This window comes from Neofelis nebulosa, chromosome 7 (assembly GCF_028018385.1).
Source record: "Neofelis nebulosa isolate mNeoNeb1 chromosome 7, mNeoNeb1.pri, whole genome shotgun sequence".
NCBI lineage: Eukaryota > Metazoa > Chordata > Mammalia > Carnivora > Felidae > Neofelis > Neofelis nebulosa.
The window spans coordinates 143,325,424-143,341,859 of NC_080788.1; the positions used below are offsets into that span (position 1 = coordinate 143,325,424).

A 16,436-nucleotide genomic window follows, 5' to 3' on the forward strand; every position below is an offset into this window, starting at 1 on the left:
TTTTTGCTCCTTCTCCCTGTCCCTGAGGTTGGGTATTTGCCCGGGAACGTGAGTGATAACTATATACTTGGTGAAGCTCTCACAAGAACGGTGATCGAGTAAATCCTTCAGGAAAGAAACATGTCTGGCAGGTACCAGGATACCAGCAAAGCTCAGAAAACTTCCTTAAGACTAACAGTTTTTTCCAGTGCTCTCTCTTTTGAAGTCCGCTTTCTCTGGGGAATACTTTAATCCCTTTTTACAGTGTGTGAAGATGTGACAGAGTGTGAACTTTGTGTTAAAAAGTGTAGCTCGGCAAGATCTGAACTCCGTTGCCTAATTAACGTACTGGGTCATGACGATGGCAACAATGGCTGGTATTAATGAGTATTTTTCACGTGCCGGCACTTTTCTCATCATGTCAAGTGCATGGTCTCATTTAATCTTTGCAATAACCCCAGAAGGTAGGTACTGCTATTTCTCTCTTTTTATGGGTGGGGAGCCTGCCGCACAGGAAGATAAGTGACTTGTGCATTTGGCTGAAAAGTCTGGGCCCCAGCAGGTTCCGAGCCTGGGAATCACGGCGCCACGCTGCTGGAAAACTCACGGCAGTGTAGTTCCGGAGACTGGGCTTAATCTACGGTCCCAGCCTTCAGTTTGTACTGGGTGTTTCCCATCTTTGTTACTGCGGTGGTGTTTTTAATCACGTGTAAACGTAACTGTTTGCCTCGGTGTAACTCCCTTGGCATTTCTGGTAGGGCTGACGTGGGTATCTGGCTTCTCATTGAGAATTTCAAGCTTTGAGTGAGTTAAGAAGCCGGAAGGAAAGGGAAATGTTAGATGTTTAGACTCACCATGTAGTTTCTTCTGTCAGCTGTTCTCTTGCCTAAAAAGCAGGCGGTGTCCTGCACCTGTTCATTGGCAAACAGGCCCGTCCTTCATGTAGTAAAGGTCAGGAGAAGGGGTTTTACTGCCACAGTTGGGCGTATGGGATCTGTTCAGTGTCCGTTTCTGGGAGAGGAAAGGGTTAGAGAGGCGGTTCCTGGGAGTGGGATGGCGGTAGAGTGGTTGTCAGCCGGGGGGAGGGGGGCGGGGGCTAGGGGGAAGGGAACCAAGCTTGGTTTCAGGGGAGCTAGGGGCCAGGCCTGGCCCCGCCTGAGCTTGCTACCACACATCTGTTTATGAAGGGAGGGGATCAAACCGCGTGATGTCTCCAGGCCCTTGCGCTTCCACAGCCTGTGCTTCTGGGATCTTTCTGACTCCGGAGGACAGACCCAGGCAGGGTGCTGGACATCCCAAGTTAGGGCAGAACTCAGTCATGCGAGCTGTAAACATAAATACCTCCTTTTCTTGGTTGTTCTCATTAGGGAGAGACGATTCTGATGTACGTGAACCCCAAACTCTGCTCCGCTCCCTGGTGTCAGCCTCCGGCCCTGCTGTTGATTAAGTAGGACCGAGGCACGGGTGGTTGTCCTCCCCCTGCGCTTTCCCAGAGGGACGTGCTGGAGACTCCAGCATGGGTGGAGCGTAGCTTGCCTCTGTTGAGGTTCACCTCATCGCCTGGCTCCGCGGCCTCCTCTCTGTAAACAAAGTAGGGGTAGGGATCCCTGTCTTGCCCACCAAGCTGGACGGGTCCTCAGCCGTACAAGACTGTGTCTGAGAAGTGCTTCCAGAGGATTCCGTGAGTGTCAGGTATCATGAAGGTACTGCACGGTGAGCGTGCGGACGTGCTGGTTGTGTAAGGCCTTCAGCTGGTGGCCCCTCCTAGAAGCTGGCACTTCCCCCTAAACAGTGGGAAGAAGCCAGAGTTCCCGTCTTCATCACCAGGAGAATGAAGCTGAAATCCAGCGGGTCCCAGCGATCGTGTCTGCTTGCCCCGTTCTGTGCTGCGCAGCCAGAGTGGTGCCAGGCTAGACCGGGGCTTCCTGGGGGGCACCGATTCCAGTCACATCCAGGCAGACTTTATTTTCAGGTAGACTGGGAGTAGGCTGTTCTGGGAAAGCTCTCGATGGCCAGTAAATTATTGCCAGTTAATAAGATCTGCGTGTTGGTTAGGTTGTAAAAGCTTCCTAAAATCAGTATATTGGAGCCAAGAGGCTAGAAAAGAAACCGGCCAAAAAAACTCCCTTAATACGTATGGTAAGTCTTCCCACGTAAACTATACAAAAATCGCTTACCTGATTACCACCGCGTCCCAAGAAGTAGGTAAATGCTATTCTCACTCTGTAGGTGAGAAAACTGAGGCTCAGTGGAACAGCCTATCCAGGGTCACACAGTTTGTTGTTGGCATTCCTGGGACCAAGGAAGGGGGCAGGGCGGGGAGAACTAGCTCCCGTTGAACTTTTATGAAACGCAAACCTGCTTTTGCATTCATGGTCTCCTTGAAAACCGTGTGATAGCCCTGTGCATTGGCACAGTCCTGTCGTAGAGGTGAGGCAACTGAAAATAAGTCGTTCGAGGGTAATAGCTAGGAGCGGCAGAGCTGGTGTTAAACTCCGGCTGCGTGTGGCTCCGGAGCTCAGTGCCGCTGCACGCCGTGGCCTCCCCGTTCGTGGCTTCCTTCCTTCATTCTGCAAATATTCGTGATGTCCTGGGCCTAGAGTTTCACTTTCCCCAGCTTGCTCTTCTGGTTTCCCACGGATCTCTACTTTGAGATATCGCCTGTCACATTAGTGCTACCGGAATAGTTTGTTCAGGTTGTACACTTGTGTGTGTGCTGGGAGGGTACATAGAAAATAGCGTTGGGGTGCCTGAGTGGGTCAGTCGGTTGGCCGTCCGACTTCGGCTCGAGTCACGATCTCGCGGCTCGTGAGTCTGAGCCCCACGTCGGGCTCTGTGTTGATGGCTCGGAGCCTGGACCCTGCTTCGGAGTCTGTGTCTCCCTCTCTGCCCCTGCCCCGCTCGTGCTCTGTCTCTGTCTCTGTCTCAAATATAAATAAAACATTTAAAAAAAAAAAGAAAGAAAATAGCGTTACTGTTTTTATAAAATTCATACCTGTTTGCTGTAAAAATCAGACAATACAGAAGAATACAAAAAAAAAAAAATACGTAAATAAAGCACACATGACGGGACGCCAGGCCCCTGGAGATAAGCAGTTGTGAGCGTTTTGGCCGGCATGCCTCCAGCCGTCTCTGTATGCGCGTGCACACGCACGTAGCAGCATCACAAGTAACGGAGCAGCTGTGCGTACCGAGCTGTCGCTCCTGGCTCCGGCCCGAGCGGTTCCACGTGCGGTGCATGCCTTGCTTCTCACCAGAGCCTTGGAGATCATGATGTCACCCCGTTTTAGGCGGAAGGAAACTGGTGTTTTAGAACAGTGAAGTAATTTAATTTGCCCAAGGCCAAGCAGCGGCAAGCTCTCTGGACCGAAAGGCTGAGCTTGCGGCCACCGGGCCGCGTGGTGTGTGCGGTAACGCGTCCGTGAACATACGCCGCCCTGCACGTTCTTTTCTGGAACTCGCTTCCTTGTTTGATTCGTGGAGGTGTTTCTTACACCACAGTAATCCCTAAGTCCGTGGCATTAGCCGTCTGTGTTTACAGGGACTCTTTGTATATGCTGTACTTCATTTGACCGATCCCTGTCGATGGATATTCAGTTTATTGCTGTCTTCAGTCCTACAAAAATCAACATCTTTGTGCCCTTTTGTTGTTCTGGCCTGGTTAAAAGTCAGGCGGCCTTTGTTTGGGTACGATCGGCTCTGCCACTTTTGAACTTGGGCACATTATTTCACCTTTCTGTTCCTCAGTCTGCCCAGCCGTAAAATGGGAAAAATAACAGAACGTGACTCAAGGCGGCTCCCCAGGATTAAGCTAATTGATAGAAGTAGGCAGAGCAGTACAGGGGACACAACTTCTCAGTGTTAGCCCGTATGCATCCATGGGACGCTGGTTGGTGGAGGTGCCAGGAGATTTTCAGCTGAGGTGCCGCGGATTGCTTCTGAGGGGATGTCTGAGGATCCCTTCCAAGGAAGAGGGCGCACCCTGAGGGGGTGACTGGCCTGCCCTGTGGGGCCAGCATCAAAGTTTGTATTTTCCGGGATGAAAACATTGCCATCAGGGCAAAAAAGGGGCTTCTGTGCCCGTTGGCCTTTTCAGACCCTCTCTTTCTCCTCTGTTTTGGCCTAGAAATTCCTTACCATCTTTGACAGTAATTTGATGCCTTTAGAAGTGTCGGTTTGGGAAAAAGAAAATTTAAGAAAAAGGGGTGAGGGGGCGCCCGGACGGCTCCGTCGGTTGGGTGTCTGACTTTGCTGGGGTCATGATCTCGCAGTTCGTGAGTTTCAGCCCCACATCAGGCCCTGTGCTGACAGCTCGAGCCTGGAGCCTGCTGCAGATTCTGTGTGTGTGTGTGTGTCTCTCTCTGCCCCTCCCCTGCTCATGCTCTGTCTCTGTGTCAAAAATAAACAAACACTAAAAAAAATGAAATAATAAAAAAAAGAAATGTTGGTTTGGGGGCGACTGGGTGGCTCAGTTGGTTGATTTGGCTCAGGTCACGATCTCACAGTTCATGAGTTCGAGCCCCACATTGGGCTCTGTGTTGACAGCTCAGAGCCTGGAGCCTGCTTCCGATTCTGTGTCTCCCTCTCTCTCTGTTCCTCCCCTGCTCGTGCTCTGTCTCTCTCTCTCTGTCTCTCTCTCTCTCTCTGTCTCTCTCTCTCTCCCAAATAAACTTTAGAAATGTCTGGTTCTTTTAGCAGTTTGATCTGGCTTTTTTTGGTTCTTTTCACTCGGAGGGTTGACCTAAACAACCTCTCTCACCATTACTGGAAATGGGAGGTCGTTGTGGCTTTTTTAAAAAGATTAGTGCTGATCTCTAATCTCTCATCACATCATGGTTCTCCTGGAAAATGACAGTACTTTGTGGCACACCTGGAGCGGGATGTAGCTGCTTGCCGTGGGAGGGACTGGCTTTGGGGGCTGGGCGCTGGCCTCCCAGAGGGGTCCAGATGCCAGAGCCGTATACCTGGTGGAGGCACACCAGCTTGGGAAGTACAGCTTGAGGGGACACGTTTATGAAAGAGAAGCAAACCTCTGCCTGCGGGCGGCGGACACTTTGTGGAGAGAGCGTGTGCCGCATGAACGACTTCTCTTTCCCGCCCTCCCCGTGGGAGGAAGAGAGCGGTGTCTCTCCACCCCCGCACCACCGATAGATGCTTCGGGCCAGAGAATTGTGTGCTGTGGACGGCTGTCCTGCACATAGTAGGATGCGCAGCAGCAGCGTCCCTGCCCTCCACCCCCCAGGTGTCGGGAGCACTCCTCCATCATCCCCAGCTGTGACCGCGGACAGTGTCTCCTCCACACAGTGCCCGGTGGCCCCTGGGGCACCGAGACTCCCCCGCCTGAGAATCCGGTGGTAGAGCCGTCAGTGGGTTTCCGACTTTCACGTGCACCCGAGTCCCCTGGAGAGCTTGGCCAGACACAGGTTGCCGGGTGGCATCCTCCCGAAGTCTCTGGTTCGGTTAGTCTGGGGAGGGGCCGAGGATTTTCATCTCTGATGAGCTGGCAGATGATGCCGTTACTGCTGCTGGAGGTCCCCGCTCTTGAGGGCCACTGGCTTATAGGATAAGGCACCTAAATTAGAAACCAGGAGACTTCACTTCTGATTCCATCTCCGACAGTAGGCAGGGTACTGTGTTTTTCTCTTTCTGTGGTCGAAAGGAGATCGGACTGACATTTTTCTTAGAGTCACTTACCACTTGATGAAATCTGTGAAGCCCTTCAAATTCCATGTTCTTTCGGTGGAATACAGTGGTTCGCAAAGCTCGGTTCATCCAGCGCCTACGTCCCTTTTGCCCTCCTTTTCCTTTTTTTCAGTATGTGCTTTGGGGTCCAAGGAACATGGTGTCGTGGGAGAGTGAATGGTTTGAGAATGAGGCATGGAAAATAATCAAGGGCTCGTATTTTTTCATGTTAGTGAGAATACGTTTTTACAAAAACACTGCGGTTCCAAACTTAGCTACCTAATAAATCCTGCCCAGCATTGGGAATCCATGTGGAGGTCTTAATCAGTTCGTCCTGATACCTATTAATTTAAACACCAGGGTTATAGGCTGGGTGTCGGAGCTTTCTGTAAGAAGGAATATAAACACCACTGCGAGGCTTATGCAAATGGAACTTTTTTGGAAACTAAGAAGCAGTGCTATTTTGGAGGAGGAAAAACACCACCTTGTACATGTTAGTAGGGAATCAGAAATAGAGAAAGCCCGATTATCGGAAAGAAAATGTGAGAAAGGAAAACTAGCTTTTTGAGGGAATAAAATGTGTTTATCTAAAGCAGGACTTCCCAAATTAAAGCTCCCTTAGACATATATTCATGTGATTTCTCTACCATTATGTCTTCCCTAAGAGTCCTTCTCGAGACAGAACATGTGTTAAATTAAGGTTCTCCTTTTTAGGGCTTGTATATTGGGAAGGGGTTGCATGGTCAGGATTGGTGTCTAGACTGTAGACCTTAGGTGCTCAAAACACAGGGACAGCTCCTCTGCGGCGTAGACCTCACCCCTGTGGTCTGGTTTTAGATGTAAGGATTTAGACCCCTGCTTTACTTTCTACCTTCAAAATAAAATATCGTCATCCCTGCCTTGCCAGCAGGTGCTAGAAATTCCCACATTGTTCATTCACTGGGTCTCTACCGCGGTCTGAATGTCTGTGTCCCTCCAAAATTCACATGTGGGGATTCTAACCCCCAGTGTGATGGCGTGAGGAGGTGGGGCCTTTGGGAGGTGACTGGGCCCGGGCCTTCACGAATGGGTTAGCGCCCTTTTGACAGAGACCTGGCCAAGCTCCCTGGCCCCTTCCCCCATGTGCAGATACAATGAGAAGTCTGTAGCTTGGAAGAGGGCCCTTACCTGCCCATGCCGGGACCCTGATCTTGGACTTCCAGCCTCGGGAACTGTGAGAAGTTAATGTTTGTTTGTAAACTCCCCGGCGTGTGGGGTTTTGTTACAGCACAGCCGGAGTGGACAAAGGCAGCCTCCGTTTTCCAAAGGCTCCCCCTGGACTGGCCCCAGAAGTTCCCTTCCGCACTTAGCTTCTTGGAAGACACTTGACATCCCAGAACCTTTGGAATCCACTCACTCCTTCAGTTCTTTAGAACATTTAATTAATTAATTAGTTTATTCGTTCCACTTCCCTACCCTCTGTGGAAAATACAGATGTGAACAAGACATTCTCTGATTCAGTCCATTTCTTCTTTGACTTCACGTTATTGTGCCAGTTAGTGTGGGCTGAGTTTGTATGTCTCTGTAGTGGGTTTGGTTTGTGACTTCCAAGCACTATTACATTGGAAGGAAAGGGATGATAGGGGTGGGTTTGTGAAGTTGAGGAATTAGAGTTAATTATGGTAAGTGCTTCAGAATAGCCAGATCTGGAGGAGGGGGAGGAGGGGCTCTGTGAATCAGCACCTATGAATCAGATGTTCCCTTTTTTGTTTTTAAGAGACCCACAAGTGTGATAGTTGGAGAGAATACAGAGAAGCACTGAAAGCTGGAAGTTCTAGAAAATAGCCCCCCCCCTCCCATTTCAGGATGATTTGACCTGAGAGGACTAAGCAGTAATTTCGAATTGACTGCAGTCATTTGAAGGATTTTCATAAAATAAGAGGATGTAAACGAGGCAGAAGCAAAAATGGACCAGACAGGAAAGAACTTCTTACCCAACAGCCCCCTGGAGTGGATGATAAGCTATGTTGAGATATTGTAGGAAGATTATCTGAAACCTGGGGAAAAGGCACAAGGATTACTGTCCGCCCTTTCAGGATCACTTGGGGGCATCTTTTAGCAAGCCCACCTAAAGGACAGCTGACATTCTTGGAGAAGACTGACTTCTGTAAAGCTAGATGCTAACTTGCAGAAAATGGATAAATTACACATGATTTCTGTCTGGTAGAGATCTAAATGATTTCTGTTCAGTAGAAAAGGTACCTCAAAGCTTATGGTTTCACCGTTTGGTGGGAGGTTAACCAGTTTTATATCTAACCTTGCAAGATCATCACATTCTGTTTTTTTTTTTCTTCCCCCACTGACTCTATGTATGTTTCTCGTGTAACCTTGGAACCAGCGTTGTCATTCTGCTGTTCCTTCATTAACGACTTAAATCAGTCCTTGACGCATGCATACTGTTTTTTTGTATGGCAGGGTTTTAGCTTTTGAAAATTACACTTTGACAGAGTGGACACTCCTTGAGGAGATAAGCATCTTGGGTGGCTAGGCTGTTGCCCAGAAGTAGGGTTTGGCTCATTTGACCACGAGGTCCTTTTAGCCCTGAATTCCCACAATTATGCGTGTTTATGAACTCTCTAGGCCCCTTGGATAGTAGGTTGCATTTATCAATCATCTAATTGTGTGACTTGGGTAAATACTTAAAATTCCTGCCTTATCAAGACCTCAGAGGCACAGAGGAGAAAAGGATAATTTCCTTTGTTGTTAATGATAGTATTCTCATCTACATATCTGGCACACACAACTCACAGAACGCTGGCACACCTGTTGTATCTGGCCCTTGTAATATCTCTGTGAGGGAGCAGACACTCTGACAGGTGAATTACAGGTGAATTACAGGTGAATTACTCCACTCCGGTAAGGACCGGACCACAGCCCAGCCGGTCACACTCCAGGCCCCCCGGGCTGCTCATGCTGGTACCGGGACGCGAATGGGTCTTCATAAGAGCAGTGAGTTGAGGTGGGAAAGGAAACCAGTGCCAACAGAGAACCTAGAAGATCCTGTGTCACAGCTGCAGACGCCTTCGTGGTGACTTACCAACACTGACTCTCATTGAGGTTTTTGAGGCCTTGTGGTCTGGTCCCAAATGTTGGGAAGCTTTCACCTCCCCCTTTCTCAGAGGTGGTGTGGTACTAGACATACAACAGAGTCCCAGTATCTCTTGATGGAATATATGAGTTTGTCTTGCATGCTTTTACCTTCCTGATTCTCCCTCTACTCCCGGCAGGATTTTCTGGGAAAATTCTGTCTGTCTGGGTGACATTGGGGCAGCTGCACGTGTTTATTCAGAAGAATAATCTGCCCTATTATTGGATGGTTGCACTACAAGGACTGCTGACTTCATCCAATTTCGTCTTTTTACGAAATCGTCTCTCTTAGTCTACAAACTGCTGGTTCATTAATTCAACAGATATTTTTTGAATGATCCCGGGCGCCAGCTCTGGGGTAGAATGGTAAGATGGGGCAAGGTCCTTCCTCTCGTGGAGCTTATGCTTCCTCGGCTTATGTTACTCTCGGGGTTCTTAGTATTTCTGCTGAAATATTTTAGTCTTTGCTCTGCTTCGTTACTAACCTGAGAACCACACGAAACAGTGCAGTTGTGGGAAAGACTATCTCTGAAACATACCTGTAATCCATCAGCTTGTTTTCTGCTCTCGTGTCCTGCCTCCACCGCCAGAGTCCAGACTCCGTCAGCTCTTACTTGGACTGTGGCAGCAGCTTCTGAGTGGTCTCCCCACTTGCACGTTTCTTCTAACCACGAAAATCGGGTCGTGTTACTCCCTTGCCGAAAACTCTCCGGTGGCTTCCCTGGCTGCTGACGCCCTGCTGACCTCTCTTCCTCATGTCCCATCTCCTCTGTTCCTTACTCCTCCGTTCCAGCCACACCGCATGAGAGGGTGAAAATCACACTTGTTTCCTCCCACCTCAGCTGATTCCTCTGCCTGCAGTAATCCTTCCTCGAGGTTTGCACAACTGTCCCCTGCTTGTCATTCCCATCTCAGCGTAGATACCACTACCCACGGGGGTCTTGCCTGTCACCGCCGCGAAGTTCAGTAGCTCCTGTCGCTCTGTGGCACGTTGCTGTGTTGTATTCATTCACGATGTGCCTTCCCTCATTAGAAGCAAGCACTGGGAGTCGGGATGTGAGTGGACTCGCTGCTGTCTCTCTGCACCGCCTGGAATGTACCTAGCATAGCAGCTCTCCAAGTGTTTGTTGAGTGAATGCAGAGGTAATCTTCAGGAACCCGGCACAGATACTTAGAGCTCACTTGCTAAGAGAGTCTGATGTGGACAGAAGTGCAGAAATAATTACCAGTAACTCCTACTTTTGACTCGAGGTAGATTGAACGATATAATTGTGTTTGCTTTGTGGTAGAATGGTTTTGGGGGGTAGCTTTTAGTTTAAATAGAATTCTCACAATAGAGGTGAGGGATGGCTTTATTTAAAACTTACATTTTAAAGTTAAATGTCACTGTAGAGGTTCACTTGAATTATGTAATTTGGGGGAAGGAATGAGTTCAGTGTGTAGGGCTCACATTTCTTACCAGTTGAAGAAGGGATCTGTTTTGTTTTTAAATTTTTGGAGAGGTTAATGCAACTGCAGCAAAAGTGCATTAAGTGAATTGAAAAGTTTCTGACTGAAGGCCTACCGTGTGTGTCCCTAGGAATGTTAGCTTTCCCAAATTGTCACGGGCCTGGGGACACCTCATGTTAATGATCATGTCTGTGTTCAGTATCTCCACATTTGTTCGACCTTGGACAAGTTACTTAGACTCTTTGGCCTCTGTTTCCTTATTAGCAAATTGGGGAATCTCATAAATTCTGTCTCAGGTATTCTTGGTGCTGGGATTTGGAAATCTTTCACCATTTTTTATCAGCTCTGCTCGTACCAGGACCTTAAGAATTGCCCTGAAAGGTATAACGAGCATTCCCAGAGGAGAGTCTTGAGTTACTGATAGAAAACAGGCATGAAGTCCAGAGGTCTCCCTCCCCCAGGCCTCTGCCACCCTGGACCTGCCTGTGGCTAGGCTAAAGCCCATCTGGCCAGCTCCCAGCATGACAAATGTCTGGGAGCTAAGGTCACTGCCACTCCTCTCCAGACCTTGCAAGTGGTGCTAAGAATGCAGGTTCCGACCATTAGACCAACCAGCACATCCTTCAGTCAGAAGTAAGTAGTGAGTGTCTGCAGTTCACTAGCGTTGTCCCTGAGGCTGGGAACGACTGATAACAGAATGCTCTGGAATCTCCTTTCCCTCAAGAAGCTTGTGTCTGCTTGATTACCAGCTGCCCCTACCCTCATCCATGACTCTCACCAGGTAGTTTAATAAGTAAAAACATCTTATAATTCTATTTGGTCTGGGTTAATTGCTCTTCCTAAGACTTTGGCAATCTCTACTGCCTTTTTTTTCTTTTTTAAGAGAAAGGGGGAGAGTGTGAGCAGGGCAGAGGGGGAAAGAGAGAGAGAGAGAGAGAGAGAGAGAGAATGAGAGAGAATGAGAATCTCAAGCAGGCTCCATGCCCCCATGCCCAGCACAGAGCCCTATGTGGGGATCGATCCCACAACCCTGGGATCATGACCTGAGCTGAAATCAGGAGTCAGAGGCTTAACTGACTGAGCCACCCAGGCGCCCCTCTACTGCTTTTTTTTTTTTTTTAATTTAAGATTTAGTAGGGGTGCCTGAGTGGCTCAGTCAGTTGACTGTCCGACTTCAGCTCAGGTCATGATCTCGTGGTTCATGAGTTCGAGCCCCACTTCGGGCTCGGTGCTGACAGCTCGGAGCCTGGAGCTGCTTCAGATTCTGTGTCTCCCTCTCTCTCTGCCCCTCCCCTGCTCATGCCCTGTCTCTCTCTGTCTCAAAAATAGATAAAAACATTAAAAAAATTTTTTTTAAATAAAATAAATTTAAGATTTAGGACAATGATTTTAGACATACCTCCATACACAGTATATATGTTTATGTGTACATGCACGCACACCCCTTGTCCTGAGAATCACGGGACAGAAAGGCCCTGACCGTCACCCCAAAAATTAAAATAAATGAGCTACCTGTAAGCAGGTAGAGTACCACTGAGGGGGGGGTGGCCTTACCGTGGGGACGGATGTCCAGCAGTCAGCACTGTCAGGGAGAGGCAGCCTTGTGAGGTGGTAACGATGATCGCGAACGTTCCACAGCTCGGTGCACTCCACGGGGAGCTCTCACAGCTCCCCGGGGGGCTGCCCTGTGGGCTCCCCACAGCCGTCCTGCAAGAGGAAGGCCCGGGCAGCATCCGCATCAGTCCCGCTGCGCATGCAGAGAGCCCAGGGCGCGGACAGCTCGGGTCGCCTGCCGGTGATCACAGAGTCAGGAAGTGGCAGATCTGGGACGTAAACTCAGTTATTTAATGACTCTGAATCTCTTGTGTTTTCTGTTCTATCATGATTCTGCCAAGAAGCTGCCGTCACTGGAGGGTCCCAGGCGGAGACCTGTCAGGAAGTCGTGTGCGAGCATTCGGGTGCAGTTCAGTTCATTTGGTGATTGCTGTGTGGCTTGAGGGATCACAGGGTTCCCCCCAGATCGTCCTCACTAATCAGTCTGCCTCCGGTGGCGGTTACCGCTTCGTGTCTTTGAGTCAGGCCCTGGGTCATGGCCGCTCCGTGAGGCGGGGAGAATGCGCGCAGCCCCCGCGGAGCGGCTTCGCGTGGACACCTGTACTCCGCCACTCTCCTCCCTGATGGAGAGCAGAGGCGAACGGTCGTTCCTTCAGCAGACCCTTATCCAATGGCTCCTCTCTGTCCTGCTCTGTGCCAGGCTCTGAGAGTGCGTGTTGCTGCCCTTCTGGGTCTCAGGGAAGATCGGGCAGGGTGCCGGGTGGCGCGTCGGTGGCAGTAGCGAGAGCGGCTCACCGGGCCGGGGGTGGAGCACGCGCGACAACACGCAGCTCGCACACGGAGCCGGGACCGATCTGGGCCGCTTGCCCCATAGGCCGAGGAAGTTAGGGAACCGGGAGAGAGTTGGAGAGAAAAGACTTGGTTCGCGGGGCCGAGGCCTTTTCGCCTGACCCCGTGGGCACCGGGGGACTCGTGCGGGGTTGGAAGGGGCACCGGCCTCCAAGTCAGATTCAGACAACGGCCCTGGCAGAAGGGACAGAGGGAGGAAGACCGGTCGTAAGGCGCCGGGCCACGCGAGAAATGCCGCGGGCACGGGACGGGGCAGCCGGACTCAAAGAAACCTTTTGGAGGTAGAGTCCGGACTAGTGACTGATGGTACCTGTGGGTGTGAGGGAGAGAGAAAGGCAGGAGCGAGTCACGGGTCTTGACGTGAGATCTGTCTCCCCTGGTTTATAAAGAGCATTTGCAGGCCGAATGCTTGAAGATCTCCTTAATGGCAAGTCTCAGAATGCAGCCAAACCTTGCCAGCTTGGGCTTTACAGACTGGTAAACATTTCTCTCCTTTTGGCTGACACCTCGTTTCCTTCTTCTCAACTTCTGTTCTGGAATCATTACATAAGTTTTGTGCCTCCAGGAATCGATAAGAGCCTAGCACGTGCTACACACCCAATAAATGAGTGATGGAGTCAGTGAGATCACTTATCACGGTGGACCCACAAGGTCATGTTGTTGACGGTGAGGCGGTGAGCGCACAGTGTGACTCCCGTGATTCCGGAACTCTGAGGAATTCTGAGGGAGGCGCAGCCTGGAATCCTCTCCGCTGTTCACCGGCCACACCGGCCACACCTGCCCGTGGCGGCGGCAGCCATGGAAGATGAGGCAATCGGGCAAGTCGCCCGGGAGCCGGCTGCGTTCCTTCAGGCTTTTGCCCCCCACTTCCCAACCTGCAGATTTCGGGTGCAGGGGTGGCGGATGTGCGTGCGATTCACCCAGGACCCCAGGCGTGCCCGGGGTTCGACTTCTTTCTCAGGGCTAATCCAGCTCCCAGCCTGGAGCCTAAGCATACGCTGCATTAATCAGACTTGCTGGGATGATCACATGGTTTTCGAGCTGCCTCCCCTGTTAGCTGCCGCTTGTCAGCAGCTGGAGGAGCTGGAGGCCGCAGGCCCCTGTCTGCAGAAAGCCTTTTACTTCCGAATATTGGGGGGGTGGGGGGGGGGTGGAAACCCCGCCTCTTTTTTCTGCACTTTGCACCATCCGACTGACTAAATGGTTGTCCTCCGAACCAAAAAGGCTACCAGACAATCTAAGGACGCTGTCTCCGACTAGGTCATGTTTGCATTTGAAGAATTCAGGTACGTCGTGGGCTTTCTACATCAGCCTGCCGCTGGGTTTTTGTTCTCGCTGGGTTTTTGCTGTGTAATGACGGCTCGGGCTCTGGCTGGTTCTCACCCCCAAAACGGTTCTTTCCTGCATTCCGTGGGCTTTATCCCGGTCGCGGGGGTGGGAGGCGCAGAGGTGGTGCAGGTCGGGGGTGTTTACTGCATGCACACGTGCAGCAGGGGATAATTGGGGTGCTCGTGCGTAAATTTGCCGGGGACCCCACCTTGTGCCTCCTCTGAGCTGCTGTGGGTGGTGTAGAGTTATGAATGCAGCATAGCAACTCTATCCAGAATGAGTCTCTCGCTCTCTTTTGTTTTTCTTCCTTTGTCAAACTCATGGAGTCCACTGCTCTTTTAAAAAAATGCCCATGGTAGCAGCAAAGATGGAAAATCCTGCAAGTCTGTCTGCTTAGTTGAGGCTTGATTTTGGCTCTGATTTCCCTCCTCATTGTTAATAGTAATCTCGTGCTTGGGCAGTTTTCTGGGAAGTGCTCTGATGATGTTTTGTTAGCAGGGTCCTTCTCTGCTTTCAGAAGCTTTTCGGCTGCTGTAATTATCAATGCTCCAAATGAGTCTTTTGTGAATCTCATTCCTTCTCTTCTCTGAGGATCTGTCCCTGGGTATGAACATGGGAAGGGATGTTCCAACAGAGGTAGTTTCTAAGAAATGAGAATAAAGGAGGCAGAATGGGAGGGTTATCTGACCATTCGTGTGTATATTTCCACCTTTTGGAACATACAGAAGACAGTGTGTGTGTGTGTGTGTGTGTGTGTGTGTGTGTGTGTGTCTGTCCCTAACCTCCGGCAGGCTCTCATTTCTCAAATGGAATTACAGCGTATTTTAGAACTGAGCGTAAATACCATATCGATGGGCGAGGGGGGTGATTGTGTGGGAACCCCAGTTCCGTTTCTACAGGCCTTTTTTGTTCCCTCCGGAAGGTTGCGGCGATAGACATTAAAACGATAACAGAATAACCACCTTTCGTTGTTTGTAAGAGGAAATTTAGAGACCTTTTAATCAGAATCAAGAGAGTAGATGAGAGGATCATCAGATCTGTAGGAAGAAAAGCAGGGCTGGAAAGGGTGTCCCCGCCCTTTCTATAAACTTGGAGCTTTGGATCTAGGAAGTTCTCCTTTGTTTAAGAGAGTGTCTCTGCATTATTTCTAGTGGCCTGGGCTGGTGAAAAGGATATTCTTTCCATGTGGCAACATGCTCTGGGGACGTGGGGCCTGTGCCCTTACACGGGGACCAGAACTTACTGTTTTATGGTAGCTCCATTAGATAACTCACAAGAATTTGTTTTATGCTTGACGTGTTACAGTAGATAGGTCCATAGACGATGAATTCGGAGTCCCGGGTTCTAATCCCCGTTGGCAGGTTAGCTTTTCTGATCCTTCTGAGATTTACGGAGGAGTTTGGGAGAGTGTAGAAAGTAGTACAGCTGTGAGGTTCGTATCTTACTGTTAGCATCTATTCGGGATGGAGTAAGCCTTAGCTAACCGTCGCCTTGAACAGAGCTTGGAGCCGGTCACCTCGTTTCCTAGTTAGGGAAGAGGCATATGTATCAACAAGCCTTGTCCCCTTGGGTCAGCTCCCAGCCCAAAAGCTGGGTCTGAGCAGTTGGAATGGGGTCACGTTGAGGGCCAGTGTGCTGCTGGACTGACAAGGTGGGGCCGTGTGTGGAAAGTAGACCAGAAGGGGGGGGGGGGGGGTCTATTACCTGTGTGTCTGGCTTCGCTTAAGCTGGCCGCAAAGAACTTTTCTGGGTGTGACTGCGTTTTGTGACCGCTGCCCATACTGGACAGTTGGCCGCCTTCTTTAGTCACGGGCTTTGTGTGGGGCTGAGTGATCATGGTGGGGCAACACAGGCACTTTAGAGGAGCTTGTTAGCTTTGTAGCTCCGGTCAGGGTGGTGCTCAGGCTGTAGCCTGCAGTGGAGACCCCTGGAGGGCCCGTGAAAACCTGGATTGCTGGGCCCCCCCTCCCAGAAGCTCGGGTCTGGTAGGTCTGGGCTGGGCTTGGGGATCTGCATTTCTAGTAAGTTCCCAGGTGACGGCGATGCTGTAGGCCTGGGAAGCAGACCCTCAGAACCGTCGGCTTGGGGGAAGCAGGCAGACTGCCCTTATGGAGATGGGACATCTGAGGCAAAGGCGAGGAGGTCCAGGTAGGAAAGAAGCCCGGAGCCGGAAGCCGCATGTCCAGTCAGGCAGGTGGACCCGAGGCGGGCGTGCTCCTGGGAGATTAACCCGTGGCCATGATCGTCACAGCGGCCCCTCCTCCTGGGGAGGGGCGAAACCGAGTTTATAACCCAGTTTCCGCCACGTACGGCCTGTGTGGACCTGGCAGGGCTCTTCGCCTTTTATCGTCATCATCTTCTGTGGGAATTTTCTCTAAGAAAGTCTGTGACGCCGTTGGAAGCAAATGAGAGGACGTGGACTTGCTCTGTGCGTCAGGGGACACGTTACTCCCTAGTAAGGCACGAGG

General features: G+C 50.6%; 1 protein-coding gene across 4 annotated transcripts in view; it reads left to right on the plus strand.

Annotated features, from left to right (window-relative positions):
* EVL (Enah/Vasp-like) overlaps nt 1-16,436 on the plus strand; it is a 151,895-nt gene that overhangs the window by 24,033 nt on the left and 111,426 nt on the right. Inside the window, exon 1 of one of the 4 annotated variants that reach the window (XM_058740728.1) lies at nt 13,797-13,925. The exons of the other annotated variants lie outside the window; for them this stretch is intronic. Within the exon in view, the coding sequence (XP_058596711.1) occupies nt 13,903-13,925 (23 nt within the window). The 5' untranslated portion in view covers nt 13,797-13,902. Of the gene's footprint in view, nt 1-13,796; nt 13,926-16,436 lie in introns of those variants that run through there. 4 annotated transcript variants of the gene reach the window in all.